The following is a 16,975-nucleotide window of genomic DNA, read 5'->3' as shown; positions in this document are numbered from 1 at the left end:
CACTTTATTCATTCATTCTCTTATTTATGGACTTAAGGATCTTTTCATTGTTTTACTTATGTACTGCACAGAGCACAACTGTGTTGTGTTTCTCTCCAGCATTTATTTCTAAGAGGGGAATGACTGCGTTGAAGCTCATTCTTCCAATCCACTGAGACAAGTTTTGTCAGTGGTCTCCTACATTTCTAAATCTAGTACTCAATTCTCGGTCCTGCTCATCCTTCCTCTGAAACCAAACACCTTTAAATCACCAGGAATCCTCTCTCATATCTCCCCATATCAAGAAGCCCTGGAGGTTAAGTCTAAAATCCAACAGTTTCTCAGTTCTTCAACTGTTGCCATGCTGCTCTGCTGAGAGAGAATCACTGTCATCTCTTGACTTCATTAAAGATACATTAGAGGTAGAATCACTAAGGCCAGCAAGGAGGCCTCAGTGGTAATAGCTTTTAAAACTTCCAGAAGTTCCAACAACACTTTAAATATGAAAAAAGCAGAAATGGAGTAATAAATAATTTTCACTTGAAAAATCACATATAGCTATAAAATTTTATGAGAATCAAATGAAGAACTCTTGGCTAAAATACAAGAATTGGGTAAAATGGCCCCATTTGAGATAAACATATAAAATCCCATAGCTTTCACATCTAGCAAAAATCAGTTAAGAAAATAGGAGGAAAATATTACATCTGCAATAGCAAGAAAAGGAGTAAAACACATAAAAATGAAACTTATCTAACACCTAGCAAGTACATATGAATAAATATAATAAAAGAAGGAAAGTCTTATTATACAATATTAAGTAAAAATCATGTATGAAATCATATAGGGAATGACATGCATACATATATATTTATATACATACATTCACACTAGTAGGGCAAAAATCTAGAAGCAAATATATAAAAATATTAATAATCATTACCTCTGGATTTTAGGATAATAAGAAACAGTAATTTTCTTCTTTGTGTCTTTCTCAGATTTGATACCATCATCATGCAAAAAATCTTCATACCAAAAGTTTTATTTTCTGTGAGGTGTTATTTAAACCACAAAGCCTATTTTGAAATATAAATAATGCATAAAAGTATCTCTGAATTTAGCCTAAAAGCACTGGACATACTGAGTTAAATCTCTTTGACCATACCAGCAGACCAGAAAACCAGAAGAATAAGTGTTTCAACCATTTTTCAAGCTGAATGTGATTTCTGTTCCAGGTGATAGGTTTTAAGGGGCTTTTTAATTCAATCTGTGATTACAGTTAGGCCTCCATAATAATCAACTTAATTCTACCATTATGTAAATCACTGCCTCCCAGAAAGGTACCTGGTGGAGAAAGAAAAACTCCTGCAAGTGAGAATGCTCAGAAAATAGAATGGTTAGGTTAATTAATGTGTTATTTAATAACAATTTTAAAAATTCCTTTGATGCAAGCCCCTGCATTAAGTGACCTGTTTTGTCACCCTACTAAAGATCACTGATACTAGGCTTGACCACTCAGGAGTGCATCGTGCCTCAGGCTTCTCAAACATCCTTTTTCTACCTCAAAGCTGAGCCAGGCATGGTGGTACATGTGCTTGTAATCCCAGAAGCTCAGAAGGTTGAGGCAGGAGAATCACAAGTTCAAAGCCAACCTCAGCAATTTAACAAGGCCCTAAGCAACTTAGTGAGACCCTGTCTCAAAATAAAATATATAAATCCCCTGCACTGGGGATGTAGCTCAATGGTTAAGCACCCCTGGGCTCAATCCCTGGTACCAAAAAAAAAAAAAAAAAAGGCCACAAACCATCTCAAAGCTGGAAGGGACAAGGACTGAACAAAGTATCTAGAAAACCAGGTCATATCATAGAGATTGACACTGAAATATAATCAGTGAGCCATGTGTGTTGGTGCATGCCTGTAATCTCCAAGACTCAGGAAGCCAAGGCAGGAAAAATGCAAGTTCAAGGCCACCCTCAACACAATGAGACCCTGTCTCAAAAATAAAAAGGGGTAGGGAGGTAGCTCAGTGATAAAGGGCCCCTGGCCTCAAAAGAGAGGGAGAAAGACAGAAGGAAAAATTAACAATGATGTTCATTGTGTTGCTGCTGTTAGTTTTGCATTATGTTGAAGAAATCTAAACAGCTGAAAATTCAGGTTAGCTTTATTGTTGTTATTGTTTTTTAATTCTTTTGCCGTACTGGGGATTGAACCCCAGGGTACTCTACTACTGAACTATATCTCCAGATCTTTTTATTTTTTGAGACAGGGCCTTGCTTAGTTACCCAGACTGGCCTTGAACTTGTCCTCCTGCCTCAGTCTTCCAAGTCCCTGAGATTACAGGCATATGCCACCAGGTCTGGCAAGGTTATCTTTGACTTTACCAAATATTTGTTGTGAGGTTGTAGAAGATATTTTAAAGCACTGTTATAACAACATAAAAGGAGTTCACCAATATTTCACAAAAATACTTAGGTATAAGGGAAAAGAATATTTTGAGTAATAGTAAGGCTTTCTTGAGAGATTTTATCACTTTATTAATCTTCTGCTATAAAAACACCTTGAAACATTTCTTTCAATATAATTTTATCAATAAATGTCAACTTGCCATATAGTTCAATGTGAGATAATTATTTTGTTTTGTTTTGATAACAAATGGTAGTATTAGGTTTTCTGAACTGACAGTACTTATTCTTGTATTCACAGTAATCAGTTCATTGATAATTTGACAGGTACTTACTAAGTACCAACTACAGGTGAGGTGATGTGCCAAATACCAAGTCCCAACTATTGCAGCAGCTGAACTGTTGCTATACCTTCACATGTGGACATGTGAGCACTGATTTATATTTAAGATCTTTTTAACATCAAAAAAATCAATTCAATTCCATTTACACTTAGCTTTTTTCCCACATAAGATTAGAACCAAAAAAGAAATAAGGATGAATTTTCCTACACTATATTTCCATTCATTTATCCTGTAAGGATTCTACTAATAGCACTTCCAGAGTGCTTTATTTTCACAGGTAGATCAAAAGGAAGCTTTCACACCATGCTTTCTTTTGACCAGTTTCCTAAAAGCTACCTGCCAAGGCATGCTAAAGCACAGCCAGGTACTGTCCCATGTCCATTACCAAACACACCCAACAGGCAGTGAAAGTCAGCATTTCTGGGCTTTCACCTTACATTCTCCCTTGAAAGTGCCCACAATTTTCATCTGGGTTGTCTATCACATTCGGTGAGGAAAGAGTAGAAGTGTAACTCTCAACAGGTTGTTTAATTGATTTTAGACCAAAATTAGGACACATTTTTGCAGTCCTGTATGCAGGCTACACCTTTTAGATTACATGAATCCTACCTTCACGGGCAGTTCAGAAAAGCAAATTACAGTAATAAAGATAATCACCTCTTTTTCTCTCTTCAGTCCTGGAAATGTTTTGCTTTCCCTTGCTAAAACCAAAATGACATTTTTCCATTACCCTCTCATTCATTTCTACTCATTTCCTTTTCCCTTCCTTGAGAAGTTGTGCATGTCAGTTAATTAACCTGGTTCCACGTGGCTGCAGCCGAAGAAAACATGTCTTTTTATTTCACAATGTATTCTAAGCTATAAAAATGAGCAGATAAGACCCTCCCCCTTCTCATTTATGCTAAGTGCTCACAAAAACTTACATCTTTTCCCAACACTCTGAGTTCAAACTGAGTCTCCTTGAAGTGAACCTTTGTAATCCGAGGCCTGAAAAACAAAGCAGATGGTGGTGTAGTCACTGCTTTTTGAAGAATTAGTCTTTTAGAAATTCAGAGACGTATACAGAGGGAAAAGACTAGTGAATATTGGCTCTTTTATATACTGCTGAAGTGACTGCAGAATCCCCTCTGGGTCGTTTGCTCTGGACATCTTCCATTCTCATTATCCTATGCTTTTCCATTAACTACAAAAATAAGCTTGGAATCCACTGGCCCTGACAGTACCACCTCCCCAGATATATGCAGGAGCATAGGCTCCCCAATCCCTCCAACCCTTCCCTAGTTAGAGCTAAAACTTGGAGTGGTGCTGGACCTCCAGCTCACACCATACATTGGAATGGGTGGGAAGTCCTACTACATACTCTCTCCATGGATAAGAGAGTCTAGACCCACAGTGCTTGAAATTTGCAGATTAAATATAAATATACTAAGGTACATTGAGAGGAAATTATATCCAATAGCACTCATTTATTTATGAACTATGGAAATCGTACTTGTTTTCTTTTCCCCAACACTTTCACTAACATACAAGTCTAGTAAGTCATACAGTGTATAGTTTGTTTGTTTTTTCCTTTTGTACCAGGGATGGAACATAGGGGCCCTTAACCACTAAGCCACATCTCCAGCCCTATTTTGCATTTTATTTAGAGACAGGGTCTCATTGAGTTTCTTTGCTTAAGGCCTCGCTAAGTTACTGAGGCTGGCTTTAAACTGTTGATCCTCCTGCTTCAGCCTCCCAAGCTGTGGGATTACAGGCATGCACCATCATGCCGACTCTGCAGTGTATAGCTTTTATACCAACTCTGTACTGGAATTATACCTACCAGAAGTACTTCCCCACTTGCTTTTTATTCTTGTAGACAACAACACCAACGGGAGTTAATCCTAAGAAATACTCAGACTTGTTTTCTCCCTGCAAAAACAAACACAAACCTAAAACCATGAGTTTATTCACATAAAAGCTCTTTATAAAACTACAATTGGCCATATAAATATAATTTGTTGGATTAATGATGGATTTACTTTTTAAAAGACATCTGCCTAAAAATCCAGCTAAGTTATGATAGTGACTAACTTGATGCTCTTTTTCCCCACCCCCAAAGTTCCCTAAGAGAACTTCTCTATCTACCTCCATGTTAAGTCACACTTGCAACTACAATTTACTAAAAGGAATTTGGACTACCTCTCAGGTCACTGATTGACTTACCAATGTTGCTTCCACAGTGGTGTTTAACTCAAGCTGCACATTAACTGGAATCCCCCAGGCAGCTTAAAATGCTAATGACTGAGTGCTACAGAAACCAGTTAAATCAGAATCTCTAGCAAAGGGGCCAGAGTATCAAAACAACACAGGTGTCCCAAGTGATTCTCTGAATAGCCAAAGTTGAGATCCACTAGCTTCTACCAAGGTTGCTTTCCAATGCCTTGTCTTAATTTTACTCTGATATGGATAATCATGAGGCCCAGGTCACTACAACACAACCCTCATCAGAAAGTTCTGGAAGCCATCAACAGACATACACTTGAACTTTCTGAGGTTTATCATGTTCCCTCCTGCCCTAACTTTAAGACTACTTAAAATTTTAAAAATACAATCTCTTCTGGTAAAGATTGGATAAACTTTATTTCTGGGCTATGATTATTTTCAATTAAGAGAACAAGATCCTGAAATTTTAAAAGTCACAGAATGGATACCAAGAACATGTACAGAACTGTCAAACAGCCTGCAAAGTTATAGTCACAGGAACACAAGGTAACAATATGTTTTGGGAGAATACCAGCTGTTACCCACTTGCAGCCCAAGAAATTCAATCTTAAATGTATGGAAGATTCTAACATATCAAGTTCATTTCCCATAAATTCCAACTAACAATGAAAAAGTCTGATGGTTAACTAGGATAAAGATGACAGAAACAGAAGCATTTTGCAGAAGACTTTCTCAATAAATTTCTGGTAGATTAAAACAACAACAAAAATAAAAGCCTAACAAGATTAATATGACTAGATAGGGAAAAATAACCACTTCATGAAATCTTATTCTTTTGGTGGGGCAGAGGGGACTGGAGATTTAATCCAGGAGTGCTATACCACTGAGCTACATATCTAGACCTTTTTATTTTTGTGACAGGGTCTCACTAAGTTTCTTAATGCCTCATCAAATTGCTGAGGCTGGCCTTTGCAATCCTTCTGTCTCAGCCTCCCGGGTCACTGGGATCACAGGCTGTTAAGAGTATTCTTAAAGGAGGGAACTATGAAGCATTCAATGATCTCATGAGATTGGAATAAAATATATCAAAGAATTACTGTTCTTCCCAAATCTGTAACTTTTACTGCCACACTGACTGTGTACCCAGGAATGCATTTAATTCTCTAAAAATAATATGAGAGAGTTTTTTTGTTTTCAAAAAATGCTGATGAGAAAAAGAGATATTATATAATGAATGCATGAGTGGGTTATTTGCATGAGAGAAAGATTTATCAGGGTTCCTTAAAAATTGAGTTCCATGATGAAAAGTAAGCCTAAATATACTCTTCAGCAATTTCCTATAGAGAATTAAGAACTTTGCTCATTTTCTCAAATAATCAAATGTTATTATTGCTAAGTACAGCTAAGCACACTTGTCCAAAAATCAAAGGCAATGGCATTTCAATCTCACTGGCATAGAATAATCAATTGGCAGTATAAGAGAAATGTCTCAAAGGTAAGACCTGGATTCAGAACACTCAATACAGATCCAATGTTAATTGCTGACTATATTTAGCAAGTTTTTCATCAGGCACTGAAGAAAATAAATATTTTTATGAAGGCAGTGATACCTACAGCAACAGAACCTGCACATTCAACATAGTACCACCCGTTGGTGCACCCAGACTGCTACCTAATCCTTGCTTTACCTGGTTAGAAACCTGAATTGTGTTTTTCAGCCATCGAATCTATTTTGGGAAAAATCTTCCTGTTTTCTATCTAATACAATCAAGTATAGACCAATTTTAAGTTGTTTTGATGTTTAGCTAAACCCTTTGGAACTGTTATCCAGATTGTGTTTTCAAGTCCAGTTGATTGTTTTCTACACATGGTAATATAATCACAGACTTTTATGCAAAATTCATTAGAGTTTAATCCATGCAAGAGCTGCTTTCTGTTCAAAAAACACAAATGAAAAGGTATCATCTGCTTGCTGAACAACAGGACTACCGTTTTCCTTTGGGAGTCTTGGTGACTTTTTAAGAAAAATGTCATCAGCTTAAAATATTTTGTGTTAATTAAATGTTACTCACATAGACAGGATGGAGGTCAACACCATACATCTCCAGGGATTTGGCTGTCCTCAAGTAATTCAGTTCAGCTTCAGAAGGAGCCTGACCCCTGTAACCAGCAAAAAAACAAAGAGCCTTACTTTACCCTTAGCTATTGCACTTACAGGGGTTGCAAACCAGCTTCATTGTATTCACTGAAAAAATAACCCTTTGTATTAATGTGAACTTAAGTTTTTGTATTTCAAGAAGGCCTTCACCTTGCTGGTGACAAAATTTTATGTTTCGAGGTGATACATATTAAGTTAATTTCATTTACTAAATAGATCCTTGCTCATTATAGTCTATCCCTAATGTCCCAACATACATTAAAAATTCTCAATTTCAAAAACCCCCAAAGAGGTTTTTGAGGACATAAGCACGCAAATTAAAAAGCTTCCACTTCACAAAGAGCAAAATGTCTCCCCGCACCAGCAGCTCTGCATCAGAAGAGAAAGGAGCTAGCACAGGGGTGGAAAGGAGAGGAGAATGGGGTCCCCACCTCTTAGTGGGGTCATAGCAACATCTTCTGAGAACAATGAAGTTTAGAAATACATTAGTTAACATACAGAAATTGTAACAGTACCTATTATTTTCTCAAGAGAGAATAGAGAAATGTTCACTGATGATAAATACAGAAAATAGCACCGATTCCTAATGAGAGCAAGCATCTGCCAGGAATCTCCATGGATAAATTAAGAGTGTGTTGTGTATATGTGTGTATGAGAGAGAGAGAGAGAGAGAGAGAGAGAGAGAGAGAGAGACAGACTTGAATGGTTAACAAAAGGAACTATGAATTTCTAAAAATTTAGAAATTTAATTTGCTTTGATACATTCCCTCATTTCAGCCATGGCATGCTGAAAAACTCACAATGTAGCATACTTGTGAAATCTGTGAAGAATATTCATCACAAGTTAGACACAAGAAAGCCACCAAGCCTTGATCATGCTTAATTCCCAGTAAAACAGTCACACTATCCACACCATCACATAAAACATGTCTGAGGGTCTTTATTTAAAGCTCCATGATAATGTCTAAACACAATTGTGCTTGGAAACTCCTGGTAGAATTAATATTCTCAAAATGTTCCAAACACACTGCCCTTTATGATGTTATAACAAGCACTCTCTTAGCATCCACTTTAGTAAAACCTTAAAATGAAGGACTCTATAACCAGGCTGGAGAGCCTTCTAGCACAGGCTAATACAACATGCAGAGCCAGGTTTCTCTGATTACCATTCAGCAACTGACTTCTGCATCTACTCACTGAAACAGATCCTTTAGGCAAATATTTTTTTTGTTGAGGAGATAAATTCTACATTTTTTTCCTTGACTATAATAGATTTGAAACCAAGTATATTCAAGGGAGAATGTTACATAAGAAGCAAAAAAAGCAAAGTTAATCAGTATAGAGGATTTAACCAAAATAAGTATAATTAAATTATAACTTCAATGCTCCAGGCTATTAATTGAAAATCCTACTAGGGGAGCGCATCTACTGTCAGAAGTGCATGTGGTGTTAACACAACGCCCTCAGAGGCTGCACACATGTCATCGTGATTTCCAGATTCACTGTGATAGCCTGAATAGGACTTTGTTTCTAATTGCAAAGAATTTACATACTTAACCTAGAGCAAATCTAGAATACATTAAGGCATTTGTGGTTATTTTTTATAGTTAAAAATAATATTTACAGTTAAAAATTTTTCATAAGACACTAGTGACTAAAAAAAAAAAGATTGTAAAACACAGTACTTACAGAATGAATTCACTTACATAAGATCATAATACATAAATTTATGCAAAATAAATTTTGTCTGTGGGAAGTTATGCACAGAGACAGGCCTGCAGTATCATTGACCAAATATATGGTGACTTTGGCTTTTAGAATTGACTTTCTACATTGAACTTTTAAAATCTATTGAGCTTTTGATGATCATTTTAGTATTGTAATCAGTAAAAGTTATTACAAGAGAAATCAAGCTAGAATGTTCAAGGCACAGGTGAAAATTTTATTGTTCTAAAAACTTTTCTTATGATTGTCATTAACCTGCAGTGACCACTGATGACTGATGAAACATACGACATGATTCTTACATTAGAGTTTTATGAATCCTTTCTATGGCTTCTTCAAGTTCTTCCTTCTGATCAGGAACAAACCGGTACTCTGACACATATCCTGCAGTATGCTTGTATGGGTCATAATCTCCAAGTTCAGCTGGGCGGTGGGAAAAAGAAATTATAATTTTATGTTATTTTAGAAAAACATTTCTAAAAATATTCCTATCATGTGTGAACATTTTTCTTAAACATATAAATACCTGTATAACTACTAAACATTTTACTAAAATATGATGAGCATATATGGATGACATAAAATCTTGACTTGAAAATATAAATTTTGTATTTCTGCTTTTCCTGAGATTTTCCTTTCAATTATTCTTATCAGTTTATATGAAATAAAATGTTATAAACAGACTTTAGGGTACATATGGTAGAAATGCTGGAGGTTACCCCCCATATATCCTCTCAATGACAGAGAGAGAGAGAACATGTGATTCAAACATCTATGCCTCAAATAAAGGTGACGGAAACATAATTCAACGCTGTACATACTCCGTCTGTTTAACAAAGAAACAAAGTGAAACCAGGAAGCTATATTGCTCTTACAAAAATTCTTCTCCCTATGTTAACCTACCTTCCAAGTCCCAACCCAGTTCATTTATTCCACAGCTTTCCTGGGATATTATTTCTACATAATTTCCAGTCTACAAGTTTCACAGGGTCAAGAATCATGCAGTCTTGTTTCCCTAGCTTGGTTCTTAAAAGGAGTTCAATAATCATTAGGAGAAATAGTCTCAGCCTTAGTCTCTAAAAAGACAGAAGAACCCAGAGCCATCCCATATGGGTGCCACACTGATGTCAAGAGCCGTGTGCCACACTGAACTTGGTGCTGGCATCTGACCATGTGGAGTCTGTACAACAACTGCCCAGAAGCAAAATTATCTTTGAGACACAACAGTTTGTCAGGGAGGGGGCAGGGTGTAGAGGCACTGAACTCAGGTGGGATATAGAGTAGAGCAGATCTTTAGGCCCTCCACTAAAACAAGAACGAATGCTATTCTTGCAACTAAAACTCCATGCAACCTACTACAAGGGAAATGTAATTGACTCCAGTTTTACCTCTTCTGAAGGACACTGGTCAAAACCTGAATTCTGACTAAATTTTTTTTTCAACTGTCATTTGATAAGAAGAGTTTTAGAATATCAACTTGCATACAAAGAAAACTTCAAATATTTCCCCCAGACATTTCTGAAGCAAATATGCTGAAGTGGAACATACACTGGATGGCGTAGGCTCCCAGCTGAGCAGCAATGTTGACGGGGCAGGGCAGCCGGCCCTGAAGCACATCTTGTTTCACCTGCAAGAAAAACTGATATCTAAAAGAGAAATGGAAAAAAGAGATTAACAATCTCTTACACGACTCAAATCTGAAGTTTCAGGCCCTGAACATCAAAATCAAAACTAATCATCTTAGTGAAAATTAAGTCACCCTCCATTCTTCTGTGAGAGGGCTATGGAATAATGGGGACCAGACCAGCAAAACACACCTTACAGAGGCAACTTGGTGGTGTTGGGGCTAAGAAGCTCAGGCTCTCAAGGTAACTGCCTGGCTTGCATCCCAGCTCCACTGCTCCGTGCTCTGGGATCTGGGGCTGCTGCTTACCTTAACAGTCTCCTTACCTGCAAGACTGGGAGAGTGACAGTATCCACCCTATAGGTGGATGTGAAGGTTGAATAGAAGGTACTTTGCCTTTTTCATTACTGCCCCAGCCATCACTACCACCACAGAAGGCTCTTAACAGGAGGAATAAGTCACAAGGACCCCACCTCCACTACAGTGTTATCTACAAGGCCCAAAATTATGTGTACAAGACAAAAATATCATGAGGTTTAATTCTATCAATTCTCCCACTTTCTAAGAGCCTGTCCATCATTTGTGGCTTTGCTCATTTCATGTTGCCAAGAGAAAACCTATTTAAATTACTGTGCTAAGAACTACTCTAAACATTATAAACACTACATCTCATTCTAAGTACTTTTTTAACATACATATTTTTACTTGTAGTTGGACACAATACCTTTAACTTTATTTATTTTTATGTGGTGCTGAGGATCGAACCCAGTGCCTCATGCATGCTAGGCAAGCGCTCTGCCACTGAGCTACAGCCCCAGCCCTCATTCTAAGGATTTTTACATACAATAGCATTAGGTAACACTTTAAAAATGAGGCCAATCCTATTATCAACATTCTGCAATTGAGGAAATTGATAGAGATGAAAATAACTTGTCCAAGATCTCACCAAGAACCTAAGCAGTCTGACCCTAGAACTCTCTCAACCAAGATGTCACTCAACTTTGACCAGCTTTTTGTCATTTCTTATTCAGTCTCTCTGCCACTGGGCTGAAAGAAGACAGAGATTTATGAGCCAAATTAACAAACCAATACCAGGCTTGACCACCGTCACTTACACATGTGTGCACACACATTCACACACCCCAGACTATCTTTTTGTGGCTTTGCTTCACTTGCAAGGTGACTTTTGACGTCATTGGGAGAGGCAGAGAAAGTGAGAGAAATGAAGTAGAAAAATCAGCTGAGATTAACAGCATCTTCAATGGCTCACAACAAAGCCCTCAGAGGGGGAATCCAATTGTAAGACACTGCACTGAGGACTACCAAAAGGCAGGTGGCAACTTTGATCACACGCACAGGCTTGAGCGAAAACCTGCTCAAGGCCCCATGCTTCCCCACTGCCTATTTCAGTAAGTGATACCACCATTCTCAGATGCCTGCAAGGAGCAATCTGGGAACACTTTATAATAACCCCAGACTCCCACACTGAATCACTAAATATGCTGGTTTGGAAAGTGATAACTTCTCTTCACCCCCTAGTTCAGGTCACTATGCCTTGGATTTCTAAAACCTCTTAACTGGTTTGCCATCATCCATACTTACCTTCCTTCCAACCTTCCCTAGAGATAAACAGCAGTATGTCACTTCTTTGACTTAAAAAGCCTTTAAAGACTTCTCTCTGCTTTCAGGATAAAGTTCAAGCTCCTAAGATAGTTTTTAAGATCTCTGCTTTACTTTTTTTTTTTTTTTGGGGGTACCAGGGATTGAACTCTGGGGCACTTGACCACTGAGCCACATCCCCAGCCTTATTTTGTATTTTTTTTTTTAGAGACAGGGTCTCACCGAGTTGCTTAACATCTCACTGTTGCTGAGACTGGCTTTGAACTCATAATTCTTCTGCCTCAGTCTCCCAAGCCACTGGGATTACAGGCATGTGCCACTAAGCCCAGCTCAATAGTTTACTTCTCAAGCCAAATCTCTTGCCACAGACCAGGGACCACCACTACTCCCTGATTTGCATTCATTTTTTGAACCCCACTAAACTACTTTCCTTTCCCTGGAATACCAAATCCACTTTGTAATGACCACTTGTACTCCTCTTACAGAGGAGAAAAATCTAGCAGAATAATAGAAGAATTTAAATGAAACAGTTTATAAACTAGAGACATTTGCTGGAATTACTTCCACTTGCTGGAAACTTGCATTTGTTAGATCCTCCTTCTTTATTAGTACCTTTGAATTTCTTTTCCTGGAGCATTTTAAAAAAAAAGTCAAAGATGCATATTCATGAATATTTTTTATAACATCTGACTAGATAGTCAAGTACCTTGCCAAATACAGAAAGAGGCTTAATACCGCAAGAACTTGCTTTGAAGACATAAAGGAAGAGAAATAGGGACATGAGAAAACAAAGCAAAGCTGAAACATAGACAAGCACACACAAAGAAAAAGAAACCATATCATACTGATGAGGCATTCCAGCTATCTAGGGATCCACACATAATAACTGCTCAATAAACAGCTGTGATAGATGGGAATACTGATGAACAGATAGATGGATGGATGGATGAACAGATGGATGGATGGATGGAAGGAAGGAAGGAAGGAAGGAAGTGAGGGAAAACCAGAAATGCTATTTGCTGTTTCTGAGAAATTCAAGAAGAAAAAAGGACATCTGTTCTAATTTCCCTGGGCAACCTGCCTTTTAAAGATACCAGATATCTTTAAGTTACTGAGTTTTAAAAACCCACCAAAATCAAAGAAGGCAAGACAACTATTTTTAATTAAAAATTTTATTAATTTTGCTACATAACTAGATGCATATAAGACAAATTTATGATGATGATCATGTTTTCATATGCTAAACACTTCATAGTCTCTCAGAGCCTATTTTATTTACATATAACTTATTTTGTCTATTTAATGGGAGTTAGAGTACAATTTATTACTCTATTTAAACGAAAAAGATTTAAAGTTGTTTGGTCTTTCCTTCTCTGTCATTCTGATTAAAACTAAGAAGAAATGCTTGAGTCCTTGTTTGTCTCTGGTTTTAATTAGGGCAAACCTATACCCTAATGGTTCTATCCTCTTTAAGCCTATTAGAGTAGTATGATTATTAATGACTATGCTTACCGTTCTTTAAAGTGTCAGGCTTTGGGCAGGAAATTATATTATGTACCTAGTTATACTGTACCTTACTGGGAAAAAATGCTGATTAAAAATGATGTGCTTAACAAGGAAGTTTCCAGAACATAGTATATTACAAAGCAGAGGGCTCCATAAAGCAATTTCTAGTTACTTGCTTATGGAAATTAATATATTGATGCATATGCACTGTCTCGCAAACTAGATCATGAGTCCTGGGGGAGCAGGGATGACCTTCCCCGCTCTCACATGTAAGACCGAACTACAACCAGCACTACCCAAGTGAGGGTCTGGAAGCATTAGCCTCACAGCTGTCCATGCATCTGATGTTTGCTGAAAGGAGCTGAACTGAAACCAAGGATATGTAAGTCACGGAGGACCATACACAATTTAGCAATTATCGGAGCAATTATTAAGAAGAATGGACAAAGGAGAAGACATGCTATTAAAGAAGGGGCAGAAAGATCCCTTCTTACGGGAGTCCCAAATGGAAAATGACCCCCCACACCCTTTCTCCATGAGACTTTGTTATCAAAAAACATCATGAATGCTCACACCAAGAAGCCTAAAGAGAGGACTGGGGCTGTAGCTCAGTGGTAGAGTGCTTGCCTAGCACATGTGAGGCATTGGCTTCAATTCTTAGCACTAGATATAATAAATAAAATAAATGAAAAATAAAGGTCCATTGACAACTAAAAAATATAGGAGGAGGAGGAGAAGGAGGAGGAGGAGGAGGAGGAGGAGGAGGAGGAGGAGGAGGAGAACTCGTCGTCATCTGAAGAGAACCTTCCAAGGACATGAGATCCTGGTGCAGAAACCAAAAGACATGGGGCAGGTAGAAATTTGATCTCTCACTCCAGCTGAATGTGAGTACAAGATTATAGGAGGAGAACCTATCTACACAGGAGATGATGAGCAGGACTGTTTTCTTCATCCCACAAAAAGCAGGAACACAGAATTTGATAGCAGTCTAATCAGTATTAATAAAACTTAAATGTAAGGGATATAGAAAATGTTTATAACATCATAAAGTTAAATAGTGAGTAGAAATGGCAGGTATGGCTTAGAGACGTAAAACAAGGGCAACATCTAGTGATTTTCAAGAGAAAATAAAGATCAGGAATAACAATCTTACTTTGAAGTTTAAAACCGATGAATGATATGGGAACAAATAGCAATATTATCACCTTACATTTTTGCACAGCCGTTTAAAGTTCATAAATGCCATTTGTATCCATAATGGAATATAAGCCTTACATCTTGGCTCTGAGGGAGATAAGGACTATTATTTATAATGAAAGGAGGTGGCAGGGATTCAGGACGTAAACATATGGCTGAGTTGTTGACCAAAGCAACTAAGATCAGCTGATCTTCACATAGAAGAGATGATGGATTACAAAAGAAAATAATAGCAGCCAGTCATTGTGGCCCACACCAGTAATCCAATGTTCAAGGCAGAGGCAGGGGGATCGCAAGTTCAAGACCAGCCTCCTCAACTTAGTGAGTCCCTGTCTCAAAATAAAAAATAAAGCAAGGGCTGGGGATGTAGCTCAGTGGTTAAGTGCCCGTGAGTTCAATCCACAGTTCAAGGCGGGTGGAGAGAGAATGATCATAACCAATCAAACATCCATTTTTATAAGCTAAAAAAATCTGTTATAAGTGAGTCATTTGGACATAACTTTTTTTTTTTTTTTTAAGTTGCTAGATGTGTAGAAGTTCAGGGAAATGGCAATGGCATCATAGCTAGGCATCGGGAAATTCTCTCTCCAGGTGGATTGAAACCAGAGCTCCCCCTGGTCATTGCTGAGTTCCCTTTCACTCAGCATTGGAATACTGAGCTCCCTGTAGGTACTGAATGAAGAATGAGGTAGTGAGGGAAGTCTGTCTTGACCAACAAATTCTAGAAAAGCAGGCCAGAGAGAGAAGCAGGATGATTATATAGTTAAATAAACACCTACACCCAGAGAGTTCTGATTAAAGGATCGATTTAACCTGGAAGACTTAGCTCAGGGCTCCACACTGATCTTTTCCTAATTTTTCAATCTATTTGAAAAATATAAAATAGCCATCATTATTTCCATTTTAGCTACCCTTACTATCTACTGAACACTTGAAATTTTTGTATCATTTAAAATATTTCTCATAGGTTAATTTATATATTCCTTCAGTCATCCTCTTGAAGAAACACTATAATTCCCTTAGATAAATGAGAAAAATGAGACTTTGAAAAATTACATAATCTTCTCAGAAATATACAACTAGTAAATTTTAAGAAAATGAACCTCTGCTGGTCTGAGCCCAAGCCTGTCTTATTAACCAATGTATGTATTATACATACATAAAATTTGCAGAGGATGCAAAAGTATAAATGACATTTCATGCATGGAAGAATATCAAAATATTTTAATTAGAATTGAAAATAAGCTTAACAGACCTCATAAGGACACAAATTATTTGAAGGACTAAAGAAGAGAGATTAGATTTATTCTGTATAGACCCAGAAAGAAAACATAGTACAAATGATAAAAGGGATCCTAATTGAATTTTGTTGCCTATTTTTGTTTTGTTTTGTTTTTGTTTTTTTTCCAGAATTGAACCTATGGCCTCATGCATACTAGAGAAGAACCCTAGTCTTTTCCCATTCTAGTCCATTCACTTCTAGTCCTTTTCCCCTAAGTACACTATCCTTTTGAAATATTGCATCTAGTATGATCCTGTATGTGCATGAGAAGACTCACTGCAGCATTATTTACAACCTTTTTTTTAAAAAAAAAGAAAAAGAAAAAGAAAATAATCTCAATGGCCATTTACAAAGTCGTGGTTAAATAAATTATGGAACACTATGTGGGAATAAAAAGAATAGGTCAGATGGTGAAAAGATCCATATAATATATGATTTTCAAAAAAAAAATTCTGTAGATTACATATAAGCAAGTTTACTATACAGCATTGTATTTTGTATACAACACAAATTAGGTTGGAACAATTTTTGAATAAACTGAATCAAAACAAACAACTTGAAAATGCTGGCCTAAGTACCTTTTTCCTTTAATAGTATATGTTGGGCCAGGTAGTGGTGCACCCCTGTAAACCCTGTAAATCAGGTGGCTAAGGCAGGAGGATGGCAAGTTCAAGGTCAGGTTCAGCAAATTAGCAAAAGCCTGGCCCAAAATAAATAATAAAAAGACTGAGGATGTAGCTCATTGGTAAAGCACCCCTAGGTTTGCTCTCAAGCACTAAATTAATAAATAAATAAGTTGGGGTATTGGGCTTTTCTGTTTCAGTTTTTACTTTTGCCAAAATTATATCTTGCAATTGACTCACTTTTTCAGGTCCTGTCCCTTTAAGTTAACATATTCATGCAAATCAATATCTTTCTCTTCAGCACATTTTA

General features: G+C 37.2%; 1 protein-coding gene across 3 annotated transcripts in view; it reads right to left on the bottom strand.

Moving 5' to 3' along the window:
• Positions 1-16,975, bottom strand: part of Epb41l4a (erythrocyte membrane protein band 4.1 like 4A) — a 226,531-nt gene that overhangs the window by 85,827 nt on the left and 123,729 nt on the right. For all 3 annotated transcript variants that reach the window (XM_076856923.2, XM_076856924.2, XM_077109476.1), the window contains 5 exons: positions 10,362-10,459; positions 9,116-9,236; positions 7,003-7,090; positions 4,548-4,636; positions 3,649-3,712 (listed from right to left, as the gene is read on the bottom strand). In XM_076856923.2, coding sequence (XP_076713038.2) covers positions 3,649-3,712; positions 4,548-4,636; positions 7,003-7,090; positions 9,116-9,236; positions 10,362-10,459 — 460 coding nt within the window. The remainder of the gene's footprint in view (positions 1-3,648; positions 3,713-4,547; positions 4,637-7,002; positions 7,091-9,115; positions 9,237-10,361; positions 10,460-16,975) is intronic.

This window comes from Callospermophilus lateralis, chromosome 5 (genome assembly GCF_048772815.1).
Source record: "Callospermophilus lateralis isolate mCalLat2 chromosome 5, mCalLat2.hap1, whole genome shotgun sequence".
In the NCBI taxonomy this organism is placed as follows: Eukaryota; Metazoa; Chordata; class Mammalia; order Rodentia; family Sciuridae; genus Callospermophilus; species Callospermophilus lateralis.
This window is presented reverse-complemented; position numbering and strand designations above follow the sequence as displayed.